Consider the following 19,249-nt stretch of genomic DNA (forward strand, 5'->3'; position numbering starts at 1 on the left):
TGCAGAACACAACCACCCTTGTGGCCCACTAGTTCTGCAGGGTATACCAATCTTTAGTCTAATTTGAATCCCATGCTGCAAACAGTGCAATCTGCAGACTGATATTGATGCTGTGATTAATTGGCTAGGCTCTAATGTGATGCATACTGTGGCCACAGCCTGTCTGAAATAATGTTAAATAGATATTCTCAATACAACAATCACCATGCAAGGTCCAGTGGGTAAGCTTTGTTCAGCCACTGGTGGTAGACCTCTAATGAGAAAATTACAAATGTTCTCATGATGGTAGGTAAAGGAAAACTGAGGTTGTTGCAAGAAAGCATACCAATAGTACCTTATATTAATTTCTCTCATAGAGTGATATACCTAGATACAGCACACAGCAAAAGCTTCCCTTTCCATTGATATTAAAATTAAGAAACACTTGAACTCATAATCATATTAACACAAAGTCTTGAAATTATTCACACATAACCTACAGAAATCCCAAATTTTGAGCCTACATTTTAGATAATCATCTGAATATAATTGGGACTGGGAGATATAATGGCATGGATTTAGGCCTGGACACAGTCTCAAGATGGGCCCAGCTTCCTGCAGATGCCAAAAAGATGTGAACATTTCAGTTTGCAGAGGCAGGAGCCAACATTTGCTTCACACAGAAACATTTGTGGAGTTGCTGAAGTTTTTTTTCTTTGGCAAGTTTTCACTTTCCCAGTTTTTTTTCCTGGAAAGCCGAAAGTGAAGCAGCAGTGCCAGGACGTCGTGTACTCTTATAGCTCAGACATCTAAAAAAAAAACACTTCAGTTTGGGAAGTTGGGCCAGTGATCAAAATAAACATTGGGTAATTGAATGCACTGAAATCATCATCAGCCTGTGACTTGCATGAATACTTATATTAACCCGGTTTACATAGCATATTTGACGAGGCTCTAGCTCGTTTATTTGGCGATAATTTCGATGCAGTGGTCTTCAAATATTTAGAAGGGATCATTTTGTAAATTGTTAAGCACCATTGGCATCTTTTGCAACGTCATGGACGGAGATATAGGCTTGCAACAAGCCCTATGTAAACGCGTCTATTGAGACAATGCTTGTATCAGTATGGCACAAGGAGACCAACACGCTTTTAAAAAGGAAACACATGTGAAAAGTGCATAACAAAATTACAGCATTATCCAATAATTCAAGCAGATGACAACAACTTACCTCAATTTACAGCACCTTAGCGTTGTTTGTTCGTTGTTTACAATTCTATATAGGGCCTTGGTTTGCAATATTGTTTGTTTATTGTTTGTTTGCTTATTTGTCAAAGTAAACATATTTGGCGCAGATAATACAAACAGAAGAATTCCAAGCTCATTCTGTTCACTAACAGGTTTTGTGTGTTCGCAAACCAAAATCAAAGAAAATTTTTCCTCGTTGCTAAGCAACAACTTCTAAAAGCTCTATGAGTGTTACAAGTCGAACAGGGCAAAAATGCCTCCCCTCATTTGTAAGAAAATATATTTGGTGTTATTTTTGGGTAAAATTTGCCGACTAAAATACACATCAAAATGAGTTTCAGCATACAAAAACTTTTTAAAAGAAAAATTTGAAATATCACAAAAGAATTACTTTTCAATAAACAAACGAAGCGATTCAAGAGTAGTACACTCAAATTTTTGCACAGTAATACAGGCCAGCGGCTGTGTTCCCGCCAAATTTACGCTAACCTTGCTCTCCCCACGCGTTATATATTTTGTTTGTGTGATTTATGCTGGAGCTGGACTGATAGGAGCTGTTTTTTCTTCGCTTCGTGTTGGGTGTTTTTGTTAAGTGATTACGTTAGAACCGATAGCATATTTAACGTATTTTCCTCTTAACGATGTCTGGTTTCGATGATGCTGGTGTTTTCTTCTCCGACAATTTTGGTGCCGAAGATCACGATGAAAATCAGGCTAATTTGCAAGCTGTGAAGAAAAAGTTCAAAGATTTCCTACGTGAATTTCATGAGGGCAATTTCAGTTATAAATACAGGTATGTCGGTGATGACTGATGGCCATTCTAATTCAAGAATTTTTTCCTAGATACGTTTAAAAACAGGCTAGACCACAGGGCTGCCGAACCTGCCTCCTCGCACCACAATTGACCTCATTCCTAGTCCGGCTCAATGTGAGCACTGAATAGACCTAGTCTACTACAGCTCACTACAACTTCAACTTCAACTTCAACTTCAACTTCTAGATGTTTTGACACAATTCTGTGAATTTTTTACAATTGTGAAATGAGATTTTATGCACCTATCTCACAGAACATGCCTTTCTATTGTTTCAGAGACAATCTGAAGAGAAACTACAATCTTCAAAAATATTACCTGGAGGTGCTCTTGGAGGATGTGGCCAGTTATGATGAAGCTCTTATGGATTGTCTCTACAAGAAGCCTTCTGAACATCTTCCTTTGGTAGGCACTAGCTAAGCACTGAGTGTTGGTCTCATCAGCCATGATATAGTAACATTGATGCTTTGTTGTATGCTTGTTTTATCTTTCTCCCATGACTTAAGTGATGTTTGACCTTTTGTTCTATGCATTTCAGTTTGAAGAGGCAGCCAGGGAAGTGGCTGATGAAATCACCCCTCCGCGACCTGAGGGCGAGACAGAGGTGGAAGACATCCAGGTCTGCCTCATCTCCAATGCCAATCCTTCCAACATCCGAGACTTGAAGGTGAGAATTCTGGAGTAAATGCCAACTCCCACAGTTAGGATGCAAATATGATGTCAGGATGCCAACAAAGCTTTTGTATTTACGATCATGGGCGATCCACAATTGAGGATGAAATGAGCAATGACAATAAAATATGAAAACCAATAAATGGAATGAAACATGGACATAAATAACTAGCCTGCTCCAAAAGGCCTGCTCCAAAACAACTAACATTTCCCATACTCCCTCTGCCCTCCAGTCAGAAGCGGTCAGCCACCTGGTGAAGGTGCCCGGTATTATCGTGGCGGCGTCCGGTGTGCGGGCCAAGGCCACGCGGCTCTCGGTGCAGTGCCGCTCCTGCCGTACCGTCATCCCCAACCTGGCCGTACGGCCGGGTCTCGAGGGCTACCAGCTGCCCAGAAAGTGCAACACGTGAGTTTAGGGACCGGACAGGACTAGGGGAGAACGGAACGTGACACGTGACAGGGGCTGGTATGGACATTTTGGAGTTTGACCAGCGGGTATGGTGCTGCATGTGTTGACACGATAAATGGGATATGCTGTAAATGCAGTGCGGTGTTCGGGTATTCAATGTTTCGTCATATCGGGGTCGTAGTATTCGTTTTACCGATATCGGACGGACTCGCGGCCGAAATGACCGATTTTCATCACTGCCGTACGTCGTACGCTTATCAAATTTTACCGACATTTTATCCGAGTATTATCTGATCTAGCTACGTGTTTGCACTACATGCCCTTTGTTCCCTTCGTCTGCGTGCTCTCACGTTTCTGTGTGTATCCCCTGACGCAGTGAGCAGCCGGGCCGACCCAAGTGTCCGCTGGACCCGTACTTCATCATGCCGGACAAGTGTCGCTGCGTGGACTCCCAGGTGCTGAAGATGCAGGAACTGCCCGAGAGCATCCCGCAGGGCGAGATGCCGCGACACCTGCAGCTCTTCTGCGACAGGTTAGGACGGGGTCGTATGATGGTTTGGAACACGGGTCACGGAGCAGATCTGGTCGAATGTTTGTCGGGATGGGTCCGGGTGATGGGATTGTCTGAACGATCACGAGGCGAGTTTTTCCAAATTACCTGTCGATGTAGGTTATTCAAAATAACGGTTTTAGTTAGGAGCACATGAGAATAGTCAAAAAGGCCGTCGATTTGGTTGCGTTTCATCAGTTACGATTATGAAATAGCAAATAGGTCGGGTGGATCAGAGGGATTGATCGGCAGAATAACTGAACTGGCTCAGACGAGTTGAGTTTTATCGGTCGATCGGAGCTGAGTTGTTGAATCGAAGAGGTCAATCCTCACTCAGGACTTGTATAATGTATAGTTCACTTAACGTCGTCTGATACTCGTCTAATTCCGCGCCACTCCTCACTCAGGTACCTGTGCGAGCGTGCCGTCCCGGGAAACCGTGTCACCATCATCGGCCTCTACTCCATCAAAAAGACGCAGGGCGCTAAGGTAAGTCCGGCAGAGCTGCGGCGCGAGAACTTAAACTGTTCGCGGTGGAAGATCGAAATGTTTGTGGGAAAATTCAGCACCATTGCGATTGGAGTACTGTCTGTCGGAATGTTCATATTTCATAAGTCGAATTTGCTTAGCGATGCTAAACTTCTCTACCTATTATCTCTCTTTGTCCTGTGTTTGTCTTGCTCACTTCTGTAGATCCACGCCTTACGCCACCCTGTGTTCGTGTTTTCAGAAGCAGGACAAGGGTAAGCCTGGCGCCGGTATCCGCGCGCCGTACCTGAGGGTGATCGGTATTCAGATCAACAACGAGGGAGCCGGCAGGACATCTACCATCAACTTCACCCAGGTCAGTGACGAAACTCCCTCGTAGCAGAGCGATATGTGTTTGGGGATTGGTCTGCGTCTGTGGGCTTTTACCAGCACAGCGACAAGGAGCCGTTAAAATCGTGAGGTGCCCTGATGAGTGAAAGGGACGCGGAATGGCGGGTTCCCGTATGATTTTGTCGGTGCGGTGTGCCTATTCTCGTTGCGTATTAAAGTCGCCGCTTTTTATCAAGATCTTGAGTATTTGATAGTAGAGCAATCTACTAGAGAGGGTCACATGATGACGTTATCTGGACCATGCTGAAGCAAAAAGTACGTCTTCCGTATTTTCATATATTCATAACATATTAGCCGTCGGTGTCCGCACGTCTCGGCATCGCTCTGCCAGTCTCTTTTGACCAGTGCTGCCATCTCACGGACAGGAAGAGGAGGAAAAGTTCCGCGCGCTGGCCGCCTCGCCAGATGTCGTGGAGAAGATCGCCAAGTCGATCGCGCCCAGCATCTACGGCTTCACCAACGTGAAGCGAGCCATCGCCTGTCTCCTGTTCGCCGGTGGGTGCCGCCGCTGATGGGGTAGGGTAGGAAGAACGGCCTGTGTGGCTTGGGTTATGGCTATAAAATCGTTGTTTTATCTTACGTTTTCAGGCTTTTATTCCGATTTTGCTTTTCGACTGGCAGCTGGTAGCAATCAGGCTTACAAGGTCGTAAAACTTGCTGAACTCGGCAGGGTTTATGTCGTTCAATATTCATATGACTGGCAATTGCCAGAACTTGGTCCATTACTACTTTCAAGGAAAATTTTAAATATCCATTTGACACTATCTTCACCCTACCACGTTAGTTTTGCTCCAATGACGTCATATATATTTCACAGGCTCCCGCAAGCGGATGCCGGACGGTCTGACGCGCCGCGGTGACATCAACGTGCTGCTGCTGGGTGACCCGGGAACGGCCAAGTCCCAGCTGTTGAAGTTTGTGGAGCGCGTCTCGCCCGTGGCCGTGTACACCTCTGGAAAAGGCTCGTCGGCGGCGGGTCTGACGGCCAGTGTCATCAGGGACCCCCAGTCGGTGAGTGACGCGAAACCCGGGGGCATCAGGGTCGTTGGGTGTTGTGGGAGGTCGACTGCATTTTCGCCGCTTAGAGGGGTCTGTAACACCATCAGTAGTCCTCTTGCTACCAGTATGAGTTTGTAGCACGTAGTCTGTCACCCGAAGTCGGTAGAACTCAAGGCTAGAAGTTGAACTATAGTCTGTGATTCTGAAACTCTGTCTTGTGGCCTCTAACCTTTACCCAGTGCTATGTTACTGATCGCACGGTTCGTCGCCGCCAAACTCGGCGTGCAAAGCCGATATAACTACATGGTTAACGTGGGAAGTCTTCATAGTTGGTGTGCAAAGTCGGCATAGTTGGCATGGGAAGCCTCGAAAGTTGCCGTGAAAAGTCTCCGAGACGCGTGAGCACAAGTCACGTCGTTGTCCAGCCTGTCATCCTCTCGACCCGGTGCCCCTTATCTGACTGTCACTTTTGGCGATGTGACACCCCGTTAGCCACGAACTTGGACGGCAAACTGGAGTGGCCGGCGGCAAGTCTGCGGAAGTCTGAGGAGGGACGTAACTTGGCGCAATGTTTTCAGAAAGTGTAGCTGCAACGAAATGTAGCTGCAGGCTCAGATGTCAGCGGTGGTCGTCACTGGTCACTTGAGAATTATTTACTGGAAACAATTTTCCGGTATGACAAAATGATGTAAAATCAAAGTATCCAAATAATGTGAACCAGCCAGCTCACCACGGGGACATTTGATTCCCAGCTGTGCTTCCATTTAATTCCATCGGACACGGAGTCCACTTTCCTCGGGCACTAATTCCACTGTCGGGCAATACGCCGTAAACCAGACAGCGGCCACGCCCTCTAAGCAGTGACTGCGGCGGCGAATTCCGCGAACCCTGATGGACGGCCCAGTTGTCCGGAGCGACAATAGATGTTGCTGCCGGCGATTTATGCACCGAACAACTCGCCGGGCGGAGAAATACGCCTCCGGCTATCTGACGCCGCTGGATTTATGTGACCGCTGGGCCGTGCCGCTGACTCTGTGTGCAAGCCGCGCAGTGGCGGTACGACTCGTGAGTTACTTACCGCGGCTCCCCGCGCCCGGCGGTATTGAATGGTGTTGCCAGGATGCGTGTTTGCCGAGCTGTATCGTTCGCACGGTGGTTCAGACTTTGATGGCGATTGTGAGGAGGTGGCGTCGGTCGGAATTGATTTGTGTTTGCCTAGTCGGTAATATGCTGCGGAATTACATGGGTAATGTGAGATTGAATTACTTGTTTGTGGAGTTGCCGCGCTGATTGGTCATACAAGTCCATTTTCCGTGGAACGTGAGTTGCCCCTCGTCAGTTTTCTTCTGTGGATTTCACCAGTATTTTACTATGTAGCGTGAAATTTCGCAGATAATTATTATACTGCGTTTATAATCAAATCTGTCCAACACGTATCTTTATGAAACGTTGCCACACTTGTAAATTGGTGGTCGCAGTAACTATGCGAGCTATGGTCTGGGTGAAAATCGATTCAAGCTTGGATGATAATTCTGCTCCAACATTCGGTAAAAAGCTGTCAAAGAGCGCAGAAACTTGACTCAGATCCGAGCGTCGTGATCCCCTCCCCTGTCTGCCCCCCCCCCCCCCATCCATCCACTCAGCTGGTGACCTCGTTTGTCCCCTCTGTGATTACAGCGTAACTTCATCATGGAGGGCGGCGCCATGGTTCTGGCCGACGGAGGCGTGGTCTGTATCGACGAGTTCGATAAGATGAGGGAGGAGGATCGCGTGGCCATCCACGAGGCCATGGAACAGCAGACCATCTCCATCGCCAAGGTATCGCTTCGGCGATTCACCGTGCATGACTATTCTGGATGTAGTGGGTTGGGCAATCCAATATCTCAAAGACATTTACTCTTCTGGCTTCCCTGGAAAATAGGATATCGAACACGATTCCAAACAATGTGTGAAAAGTTATTGTCGTCGTCGACAGGTTTTTCGGCGTGTTCTGTGTCATATATTGCGGCTTTTGTATGGTGACTTTCGCCACGTTTGTTGCCGGTGTTAATCTCTCTGTTAATCTGTCTGCTACTGTTTCTCCCTCCGCGCGAGTCAGTCCCTTATTTTCCGCTGGACGGTATTCGAGAGGACGGTCCTGAGAGCCTCTGCGTCCGCCCGTCTAATGAACTCGGCCTCCCGACGACCGTGTCATCATTGCACCATCGTGGTCCGCAACTCGCACAACTCTGAAAAGCTTTCGGGAAACTACGGACGCCAGTCTCTCTGACTTCGACAATCGACACTCGTCCCTTCAGTAACGCTATCCTCTAGGGCACGGTCTCTCTGCCCTTCTACTCCCTGCTCCCTTCTTTCCGTCCTTTCTTCGGATGCGGCTCTTCGCCGAAAATTACGCCGTGATATGCGTGTTCTGAGTACACCGGAAATGTGGGTAGATCAACAGTGATCGAGATGAGAGAATGGAAAAAGGAAACAGCGGTTGATTAATTCCCGGTATCTCTTCGGATGGGGGTTTATTTCCTTTCGGTGTCGTGACGAGTATCACCTAGAACTCGGAGATACGGGTTACAGTAGGCGATTATTGTCTAATTTTGCAAATTATGGACCCAGCAATCATTGAATGGCGTAAGTTTTACAGCGATGCCATATTTTTCCGCATCATTACATGCTGCTGGTGATGCCTTGTGAGTGTTATAACCTGAGTTGTTGGGTCGCAAAAAAAAATCCGATGATTTGTGCCTAAAATGGACGTCTTCCGTACATCGCTTCCGGTGCATCGCGATGACCTTTAAACAACTCGACCCGGAATCTATGTCACGTGACTGCCACTGCCTCCGATGTTCCGGGGCTGAACTTTGCGTTTGATTCTTTGAAGATAAGCGGCCCGAGTTGTTTCATCCGGCCGGCCGTTTTCCGCTCGACCTTTGGACCGCCTCACTCTGACCTCTAACCCGCCACCTAACGTGACCTGTATGCAACGTGTTGACCCGTATGACCTCTGTGACCTCAGGCGGGTATCACGACCACGCTGAACTCCCGCTGTGCCGTGCTGGCCGCCGCCAACTCCATCTTCGGCCGCTGGGACGAGCTCAAAGGAGAGGAGAACATTGACTTCATGCCGACCATCCTCTCTCGATTCGACATGATCTTCATCGTGAAGGACGAGCACGACCCCACTCGGGATATGGTGAGTAGTCCGCGGCAGCAGAGCAGGGGCCTGGGGGTGTCACTCGCGCTGTGGCATCGCGCTCGGCTGCCAGCGGTCTGAGGGACTCTCGTCGAGGCCTGGAGTAGCCCGTGCGATTGCGCTGTTCCGTTTTGTGACTTTATTATGACTCCTCTGCATCTTTTGTGTTAAACGCATTGTATTTAATGATTGGGTTAAATGGGTCAAAATTTTGGAACGCGATGGCCTTTGAGTCAAATTGTGATGAGAAATAGCGGTGGTGTATTACGTTCGTGTCCTGATTTTCGTGAATTTGGGTGGAAACCCACACCTAACAGATTCTCTTTGTGACGTCCCGGAAAGCCAAACGACGTCCCTGACAGATAAAAGTCGATAGGTATATCGAACACCAAAAGCAAACTAACAAAAAGAAATATCACCTCTGTAGCCTAAAAACACGGCTATGCAAAATGACAATAAATATATCCTAAGTCCTCAAAAACTCACTCTAACACTCAACTCCCCTTTCCTGGACGGTCGTCAAGTTAGATGTAAGTGAATCCTAATCTATAATCTAAGATTCGGAATCAGGTGAGCCCCTACGATTTGGACCAAACTTGGTCAGTGGATAGTACGTAACGTCCTGATTACGATACACCCAAAATGTAAGCTCGGCCCGCCATATTTACGAAGTTACGGATGTTTGAATTTCAAGGTCATTCGGGAGAGCCCCTGCGATTTCCGTCAAAATTTGTGTACGGACACTCTAGATGCTCCTCATTACGAATAACACAAAATTTAAGCTCGGCCCGCCATATTTACGAAGTTACGGAGGTTTGAATTTCAAGGTCATTTGGGTGAGCCCCTGCGATTTCCGTCAAAATTGGTATACGGACATATTACATCCTCCTCATTACAAATATCATAAAAGTTAAGCTCGGCCCGCCATATTTTTCAAGTTACGGAGTCACAAAGTTACGGAATTTCAAGGTCATTCGGAGAGCCCCTCCGATTTTCGTCAAAATGTGTATGCGGACACAATACATGCTCCTCATTACGAATATCGTAAAAGCTAAGCTCGGCCCGCACTATTTCAAAAGTTAGAGATGTTTGAATTTCAGTGAGTTTCAAATGTCAGTAACTTTTGAAATAGTGCGGGCCGAGCTTAGCTTTTACGATATTCGTAATGAGGAGCATGTAATGTGTCCGCATACAAATTTTGACGAAAATCGGAGGGGCTCTCCGAATGACCTTGAAATTCCGTAACTTTGTGACTCCGTAACTTGAAAAATATGGCGGGCCGAGCTTAACTTTAACCCGCGCCCTGCTGGGGGTCCTGGATTTCCACGCCCTGCTGGGGGGGGTGTTTGAACACCCCCCCCCCTTGTAACTCGGCTCCTGGGCCACGTAGCGATACGCGGAAGGCGGCGTTCGAAAGAGCGTAAAAAATAATGACGAAATCACTTCGGTCAATTTTTTGGTCAGGTCAAAGGTCAGGTCACCAGAGGTCATTGAAGGCAAAATTTCGCCGATTTCCAGGTCGAATGTCGAAAATTTCCAAGAAGCCAACGCATAACTCGGGAACCAATAGAGCTACAGCGCCGCGGAAAAGCGCATTCGATAGCCCTATTAACGCCCTTTCTGAGTAATTCTCTCAGATTTGACCTAAGGTCAACGGTTTTGCCTGCAGGGGGCAAAAACTGCAAAAATAGCCGATATTTTCGAAAACAGTTTTTCTGCAATAACTTTTGACCCAAGCCTTGTACGAGCTTACTTTTACCGGCATCGTGTTCCTCTCGTCAAGACGCATCGAATGAACTATAACTTGACCTTGAAAGGTCAACTTGAAAATTTGACCTCAGGTCAAGGTCATGACCTGACCGGAAAGGGTCATGTTGCATATCAGTCGATCCGTATCGTCGAGCTGAACACATCTAAGGCGTTTTCATCGCTCTAGCATGCCTCTATCAAAAGTCATTTGCGAAAAACTGTTAGATACCATTCGTGACCTAAGATGACCTCAGGGCATAAACAAGGGTCACGGACACCATTTTCAAGTTCAGTGTGTCTAAACCACTTGTAATTCGGTGTTTGGGAGTGTGTATAATGTCTTTCATCCAAAAGAGGCGCATTTCAATTTTCTCCCATTGACTTATAATGGGGAGGTCGCAAAATTGACCTGACCTTAGGTCATCGATATCAAAATTCTGAGATATACATTTTGTACATGCTATTGCTCTTAGCAATCGCTGAAAGTTTCAAAGCGATCGGTCACTCGGTGTAGCTATGACAGACATTGAAAGTTTTTATGAGGTGAGGTCACTTCAAGTGACCTGGTGACCTGACCTTGAATGACCTTGGTCTGAAATTTTCACAACATGTGTAGAATTGATGTATGATAAGGTGTACCAAAAACGGCGGCGCTCCGCGCCGCTGTTTTTGAGATATTCGCGAAAAACCACAAGGGGGGGTGTTCAAACACCCCCCCCCCCCCCCAGCAGGGCGCGGGTTAATAATATTTGTAATGAGGAGGATGTAATATGTCCGTATGCCAATTTTGACGGAAATCGCAGGGGCTCACCCAAATGACCTTGAAATTCAAACCTCCGTAACTTCGTAAATATGGCGGGCCGAGCTTAAATTTTGTGATATTCGTAATGAGGAGCATCTAGAGTGTCCGTACACAAATTTTGACGGAAATCGTAGGGGCTCTCCCGAATGACCTTGAAATTCAAACATCCGTAACTTCGTAAATATGGCGGGCCGAGCTTAGATTTTGGTTGCATCGTAATCAGGACGTTACGTACTATCCACTGACCAAGTTTGGTCTAAATCGTAGGGGCTCACCTGATTCCGAATCTTAGATTATAGATTAGGATTCACTTACATCTAACTTGACGACCGTCTTTCCTGGCCAACTGCCGCAACAGTAAACAACGCGGTTTTATTTTATTTTTGTTTTCTGTGCGTCAGATATGGATAAGTTTTTTCCTTTACCATGTGAAGGTAATGCTGCCATATGAAGGAGAAAAGATGTCGGAATAGAGGGATCTGAGGACGTCGTTTTCCACTTTTCAGTTTTAGTAACTGTGCAGTGTATAGATAGAAATTAATCATGCGAATATATTACTTGGACATTTATCTATAAGCAAGCAACATACCTTTTGTATCAAATTACTGTAACATATTTAATTATTTTTTCCCCTCAGAAGGTCACAGTAACGGGTTAGCGCTGCCCCTTGAACATGCCCTTTAAAAGTAGTTAATTTTGCATATGTTGATAGTGGTTGGGGAAAAAGTTTAATGTTTATCTGTTTGAGTTAAAATAAGGCCACCGAATTTCAACAGTATTAATTCAAGTATGTCGTCCTTGGCTTAAAAATACACGCAATGTTGGGGACGTCGATTGACCTTGTTATTCCCATTTAATCGACGTCGGTACAAAACTGAAAAGTGCACAATGATTTCACATTTTTTCCAGCCAAGAAAAATTCAGCGTCCACCTTGGAGTTTTCTTAATTGAATTTCATAAAAGGAAGCTATGGAAATTAATTTTCCGAGCCGTTTTCCACCTCTTTGTTTGGACGTCTGTTTTTTTACATCAGTCCTCTTGCTCGATATGATATCCCTCTTATGACGTCAATATTTAGTGATAGCCGCTGGCTCTTGGGTTGATTTTTGTTGAATCATATTTGTTGTTGACTGTTATGTACGATCATGGACAAGAACTAGACATCTTCAAAGTGTTGTTTTGGTGTTTGTGGTGAATGCTTGAATTTTGTATTTTACTAGGGGTAAACTGGCATTACTTTGTGTCTATATATGATCATTTGAGGTGCCTTGAGGTGGTATTAGTCAATATTGCCAGTGAAAATCGCTAATTTTAAGAGATTTAGGTAAGGGCTTCAGTGGCTTAGGCTCCGCACCGATATCGACGTCCTTTTGAAATAGCGACGTCCTCGCAGCTTCAATCACACTCTCCGAAAAATCAATTTCAGGACACTGTTACGTTCTATGCAATTATGGCTGTGGGGATCCCACCTGTATTTTTGTTTGTAGATTGGGTAGCAATGGCAGACGTTTGCTTTTCCCCGGAACCGTTGTAATTTCCCCCGGGCTTAGTTCCAACTTTCTGGAGGCTGTCATATCGCGCAAAGTATGGCGAATTACCGCGTAATTGTTTCATTTGGATGGTCGGGTAACACTCGTGGCTGCTAAGTCAGCTCACAGCTGTATTCCATCTTTTGGGAGCTTACCACGCTTGAACAAGCCCGGGGAAGTGTCACTGTTCGTTTGTTACGTGTGTTATGTGATGTTCAACGTCTGCGCTTAACGCCTTGCTCAACGCCTTGTGATTAACCGAGGCGCCTTGTGCCCTTTTTCCTCCAGACCCTGGCCAAGCACGTGATGGGTATCCACATGAACGCCCTGCAGGAGAAGCCGCCCGGCGAGGGCGAGCTCTCCCTGGAGTTCCTCAAAAAGTACATCGCCTACTGCCGCAGGTATGCTACCTTTATATTTACGTTATTGTTTACTGTGGAATAAGGAGAGGAGCATATCGTGAAGCGGGACGGGAAAAAAGAAAGACAGGATTCGATGCCGTGAGAAAGCAAAAGTTACTGGTCAGGCCGTGTGGGCCGGAGTAGTTTTCCTTATTTTATCACATTTTGGGCCTGTTCTGTATGATTTTCAGCGTATATAATTGGCCGTTTCCCGGTTTCCTTCCCCTCCATTGGCTGCAGAGCTGGAAATCCCCTGACTCACGCCTACCACAGACCACTGCCCTCGTCGCTACTGTACACTGATTTACACGATTTATTCTCTCCGATTCTGATTTATCGTGAGTTGAGCCGTTTCGCACAGTCGCATATCAAACAGTTCTGCTGTCGTCGGGTCTGTTTGGGATATATGGACGCCCTGCGGCCACCAAACGCAATAATTGGGGTCGACGCCCCTCTGTTCGCATTGCATGTCGTAGTGAGGGGATCCTGATAGGCTGTTTGTGTCGAAATGTGGACTGATTCAGTCTCTTTCGTGATACAGGAGTCGATTATGCCATCCGTGTCATTGGGTTATTAAAAGGAATACAACTTCCGAATGTATAAAAAGGAGCATTGTGTATTCGTTAGCAGAGGAAGGGGATGATGCAAATAGTAAGCATGCATAACCACCTCCTATGCCAATATGAGGCAAAACCGGCGCTGCTCCAAAATGACTACCTCTAAAATTATGGCAACCGATGCCGATGTGTGTTCAAACTTGATCACTAATATCGTATCTGACCATAAAACAATATCCCACCCCGAGTGATAAACCAGCCACGTGGGTGTGTGCTTATGGCAGCGATGCTCGCCACCAGTTCCTCCCGAGGGAAGTTATCGGCCGCCGGGGTGGTAATGGCTCGTCTGGCTTTATGCGGACTGCCGGCCGACTTATTAACCGGGTGTATTTCGATGAGATATAGTCCCCCAGGGTGTAATAACACCCGATGTGTGACGTGGTACGGGAGAGATAATGATTTGTGGTGGTTAGCTCAACTTGGACTAAATTGATGGTTTTTGTGGTGCTGATTTGTCAGTACCTACAGGATAAACCACCACTTCCTGTATCAGCAGATATCTCATAGTTTTTGCAATCTCTGTCGTAATTTCATTGCTGCCTGGATTCGTTGTCCGAATCGATGATTGCATGTCGTTCTCATTGGAGCATTACGTTAGCGACACAAGAGCGCGTTGTGTTGACAGTATGATTGTTTAGAAACACGCCCTGCATTGCACACTCCAAAATGTATGTGTTGCGCGTGTCAGTTGTGTGGTGAGGTGTTTTGCGCTCCGTGTGCGCGTGTTTTGTTTTCTCGTCCCTCACATGTCCCTCCCTTCCACAGCCACTGCGGCCCTCGCGTGTCGGAGGAGGCCGCCGAAAAGCTCAAGAACCGCTACGTGCTGATGCGGGGCGGCGCGCGCGAGCACGAGAACCAGTCTGAGAAGCGACTGGCCATCCCCATCACCGTGCGGTGAGTCACAGCGGCGCGACCTTTTGGGGCGGATTTTGAAACTCGGGATGGGGATGAACGGTACCAGACTTTTCTGTTATGTTTGAGAGGAGGGGCGAGTTCTCGAAAACTCCATCGATTTGTTTGGGGCTTCAAGTCTCACGGTGACGTTTACCAAGGGCAAGCATGCTTGTGTTTTCTGGTGACTTAAACCTTTTTTATATTGTATTATATTTTCCCGAAATATGTCTCACTCCATTCTCAGTTCGTAACACACCCTAATGGATAAAATCGCGCGTTTTACAAATGAGAGTTTTGCGTTTTTTAAAGGTTTTACGAGTTTTGCATGACACAACCTGACGCGTTTTACGAGTTTTGCAGTTTTTTGATTTTATGAAGCCACGCGTTTTTCGATTTTTTGACAAATCTTCCGCCGTGGAGATGGCACCGTGTAATTTAATGGTACAGATCAACGCCGGATCATGAAAAACTCGCAAAACATAAAAAAGCGTTAAAACGTCATTAAAAACGCGCAAAACATGTACCGTGGAGAACGACCTTTACAGCCGACCCACAGCCGATCATTCTCAAAATCATCGCATACCTGGCTTATTTATGATCCCCCTCCCCCCCCCCCCTCCCCACAGTCAACTGGAGGCCATCATCCGCGTCTCCGAGTCTCAGGCCAAGATGCGTCTGCAGCCGTTCGCCACTGGTGAGGATGTGGACGAGGCCCTCCGCCTGTTCCACGTGTCCACTCTGGAGGCCGCCACCTCGGGTGGACTGGCCGGCGCCGAGGGCTTTACCACGCAGGAGGACCACGATATGCTGGTTCACATCGAGCGGCAGATCAAGCGCCGGTTCGCGGTCGGGTCGCAGGTGTCGGAACACGCCGTGGTGCAGGACTTCCTCAAACAGGTGCGTTGGCGGGGTGCTCTGTGGGTAAATTTGGGGTGGTTGGATGGGGGAGCGAGGAATGAGAAACGAAGGTAACATTTTATTTGGCGAGGCCCAAACGGGATGGGCGCCAGGAATCTGTTATTGATGACACGAGTGACAGCTATTTTTATGGATCTTCCACTTGATTACTGACTTTTGCTGTACACTGTTTGCTAGCAACTAGCATTGGTCTTTCATTGGCATCTGGCGCCGAACTACTAGCACATCTATTAACCGACATGGTTTATTTCTAGGTTTATTTGCCGGGCGTATCCACAGTCTGTCGCTGACGGCTGTTAGCGCAGAAATCATTGGTCATCACGCACTGTCCTCGGCAGCGGTGCCTACCTATTCATTTCAATTACCATGCGCATATTTGGGGCACCGCTGACGGACACTTTGCTGGCACTTGCCTCTATTACTGTCATGACTCGGCGATTCCGTTTACACACGTCCTATTAACCAGTATAACGCCTTTTGGGGCGACTAACGGAGCGAGCGAGAGGGTGGGCCTTGCACGTGCGAAATTGCGAGGGGGTACCTCCAACTGACTTGTGCACGGCACCCTACTAACTGGTCTCTAGCGATGTGCCAAATTTGGGCACAATCGGCCCAGCCGTTCTCGAGATCTGGAAGCGGTACCCTGCACGTGCGCACGTGCAAAATGGGTCCCAACTGACTTGTGCACGGCACCCTACTAACCGGTCCCTATCCATGTACCAAATTTGAGCGCAATCGGTCCAGCCGTTCCCGAGATCTGGAAACGACCCCTGCACGTGCGCACGTGCAGCAGCACCCCAACTCTGGCACATGGATATGCAGTGCCTAGTGGGTGCCTACCTACATGCCAACTTTCAGCGCAATCGGCCAAGTAGTTACCGAGATATTGCAACAATTACAAAAGTGACACCTCTTCGTTTTGCACGTGGCACGTGCATAAGGGGTCACCCACATGCATCGGGAATAGTCCAATACTTGGTAGAAGGAATGAAGCTACCCTACAAAAAAATACCGCGAGTAAATCGGTCAAGTGGTTGCTGAGATATAAGCCTCGCAAAAGCGTGACCACGGCCGGCCGGCCGGCCGGCCGGCCGGCCGGCCGCTCATACTCAGAAATTTCCGTTAATCTAAGGAAAGACTACGCTCGCTTCGCTCGCTCCGCAATCAATATTTATCCACTATACATTTCCATTTCTTGTTGTTTTTTTTAGGTGTAGTTACTGAAGACGTGGCTCGTGCAGATATTTTGTGATAAGCAAATTTGTAAATGGTTCGTATTTGTTCCACATGACGTCCGTTTACCGAGCGATTCGTCGGCAGGTCTCGGGACACATTATTTATGTAGGTCACTGGGGGGTGGCTCTCCATTTGTGTTAATGGCTCCGGGCGATCAGCGAGGGGACTGTGACCGCCCCCTGCCTCAGCCAGACCGCTGGGGCGTGCCACTGAGATCGGGGGGGGGGGGGGAGGGTCGGCGATAGGCGTCTGTACTTGATGATTCTCTAAGCAGCGGTAGTTAACAATGTGTGTTGTATATTGCTTTGTCTGCGGTTATAATTCTTTCCAGTTCTTGTTTATTTTGTTTTGACATGCTGATTGCTGTAGAACTTATTTCGTCGCTGATAAGTGGAAGCCCGTCTCACTTGCCGGAATACAAATCGCTCTCAATGATCTGACTGAATGCACTACCACAAGCAATAGCACATTTATGGCGCTGTGGTAACGTTTCCCGGTCGAGCCATCCGTCGGGATGCTGTAAGCTTGTGCCCTGGTTCGTGTTTATACACTGACGGCTACAGAGGGCGACTGTTGTTTGCTCACTTTGATGAGCAGAGGGGGGAGGGGGTAGCTGGGTGTCAGCCCCTCCCATTGCCCCATCCCGGTGGCCAGAGGACCGTATGCAGACCGAACTTTGGCCGTTTTCTCTGCCGCGGTCGGAGCTGGATGTGTTTCGATTCTGTTCGCCGCACCGTTTGGGTCCCCTATCCAACGTATTCTCTAGCTTGACTCTAGACTCCCCAGTTTTACTCTTACCTGACTCCTGATCCAGTCTAGACTTTCCAGCCTGGCTGTGGTGGCTCTTCTGTGGCGGCTAGGTCTCTGTCGTGTCGGTTGTTCTTGTACAAAGGCGCACTTTGAGCCGACGTTTCCTCTTTGAGCCCGTTGTTTCTACTTTCAGCCCGCGTTTCTCGTCCCATTGGACCCAGTGTGTGGCGTACCTTTGTCTCCCAAGGCTTTGTCGGTCGCACAACGCAGGTTTGATCGTTCTCGTTCATCTCACGTCCCTTCGGCTATTCTCCTTTCATCTTAGCTCGTCTCCTCTTAACTTATCTCTTCAGTCCCCTTTTGGCGTGCCGCAGGAATCGTTTCAAACAACACATCACAAGACGCATTATTTCTCCATTGTTTCTCTGCAGTGTGTTTGACCAGGTGTATTCCTGTGCTGTTTCAGAAATTCCCCGAGCGTGCCATCTACAAAGTCCTGCACTTCATGATTCGTCGAGGCGAACTCCAGCACCGGCTGCAGCGCAAGATGCTCTACCGACTCAAGTGAGCGTCCCCTCCCTCCCTCCTCCCCCCTCCTCCTTCCGTGTCTCTTCCGGTTCTCTGGCGCGTGAAATGTGTACAGTCGGGCGGGCGGACCTCGGTCGCCAGCACGGGGCGGCATTGTGCTAAATCTTCCAGTGTGAACGAAGTGCGAGAGGGCAACACTGGTGCGGTGAGCCAGGGGACCACCCACCCGGCGCAGTGGGTCTGTGGGTCTCTCAGTACAGTCCTGTGGCGAGAAGAGCGTAGCTTGTGAATTCATGTCAGCAGTGAGGTATCTGCACTGGTTTCTCATCGTTGCGTAGCCGTGTATGGCACCAGTGGGACCAAGAGAGGACCAAGCTGCTCTGGTCACGTACTTAGGCTACAGAGCCTGTCTTTGAGACCGCCTTGTACCTTAGGAGGTAGCCCGTCTCTGACCAGGATTGGGACCACCGGCTGATGGCTGACGCATTGTGTTGTCCCAGCCCGGCCGTTACATTCCCGTCCCATGTCCGCGGACTGAGGTGCATGCGTGCCACGGCGCCTGAACTGTTGTATTTGGACCGTGTACCTGCTAGTGATGCTGCGGTTAGTTGTCCGTGCTGCCCCAGGCTTGATACGATGGTTTTGGCCAAATACAGGCGCGTTTTTCTATCAGTTTGTTTGGTTTCTTTACATGAAAGGCTGATCTGAGTTTAAGTTTGTGTTCGGTGGTTGACAGGTGCTCCTCTGCTGATGAGTTTTCCAGTATCTGAACTTTGTTCCCATAAAGTTAGCGTCTTCATATTGTCGCTCAATCTCGAAAAGCCTCTATCTGGACCATGCGCCCCTCGAGGGAAAACGCAATTTCCGCACACTTCTATACATGGAGCGCTGATTCCAAGCTTTCGCGAAGAATAGAGCGTAATCACACGCATTCATCAGCTTTTAATAAGCCGCTGGGCCCCTAGATATCCGATAGGCACATGCATTATAGCTGTTTTTTTTTTATTCGCAGTGGGTTTCAAGAAATTTGTAGTTCGTCACGCTATTTTCAGACCTTTTTTATGTTAATCTATAGAATTTCTCTTTGCTA

General features: G+C 47.7%; 1 protein-coding gene across 1 annotated transcript; it reads left to right on the forward strand.

The window, feature by feature from the left end:
• Window positions 1-1,510: 1,510 nt before the first annotated feature.
• LOC122364394 (DNA replication licensing factor mcm5-like) lies at window positions 1,511-18,828 on the forward strand. The gene is made up of 15 exons (XM_043334707.1): window positions 1,511-2,020; window positions 2,318-2,444; window positions 2,578-2,706; window positions 2,945-3,117; window positions 3,497-3,652; window positions 4,078-4,159; window positions 4,401-4,514; window positions 4,915-5,044; window positions 5,367-5,560; window positions 7,226-7,366; window positions 8,559-8,735; window positions 13,104-13,216; window positions 14,599-14,727; window positions 15,354-15,624; window positions 18,098-18,828. Exons 1-15 carry the CDS (start codon window positions 1,869-1,871, stop codon window positions 18,197-18,199), a joined length of 2,190 nt encoding a protein of 729 aa, XP_043190642.1. The 5' UTR covers window positions 1,511-1,868; the 3' UTR covers window positions 18,200-18,828.
• Window positions 18,829-19,249: the final 421 nt, after the last annotated feature.

This window comes from Amphibalanus amphitrite, unplaced genomic scaffold (assembly GCF_019059575.1).
Source record: "Amphibalanus amphitrite isolate SeventyFive unplaced genomic scaffold, NRLGWU_Aamphi_draft 000674F_arrow, whole genome shotgun sequence".
Lineage (NCBI taxonomy): Eukaryota > Metazoa > Arthropoda > Thecostraca > Balanomorpha > Balanidae > Amphibalanus > Amphibalanus amphitrite.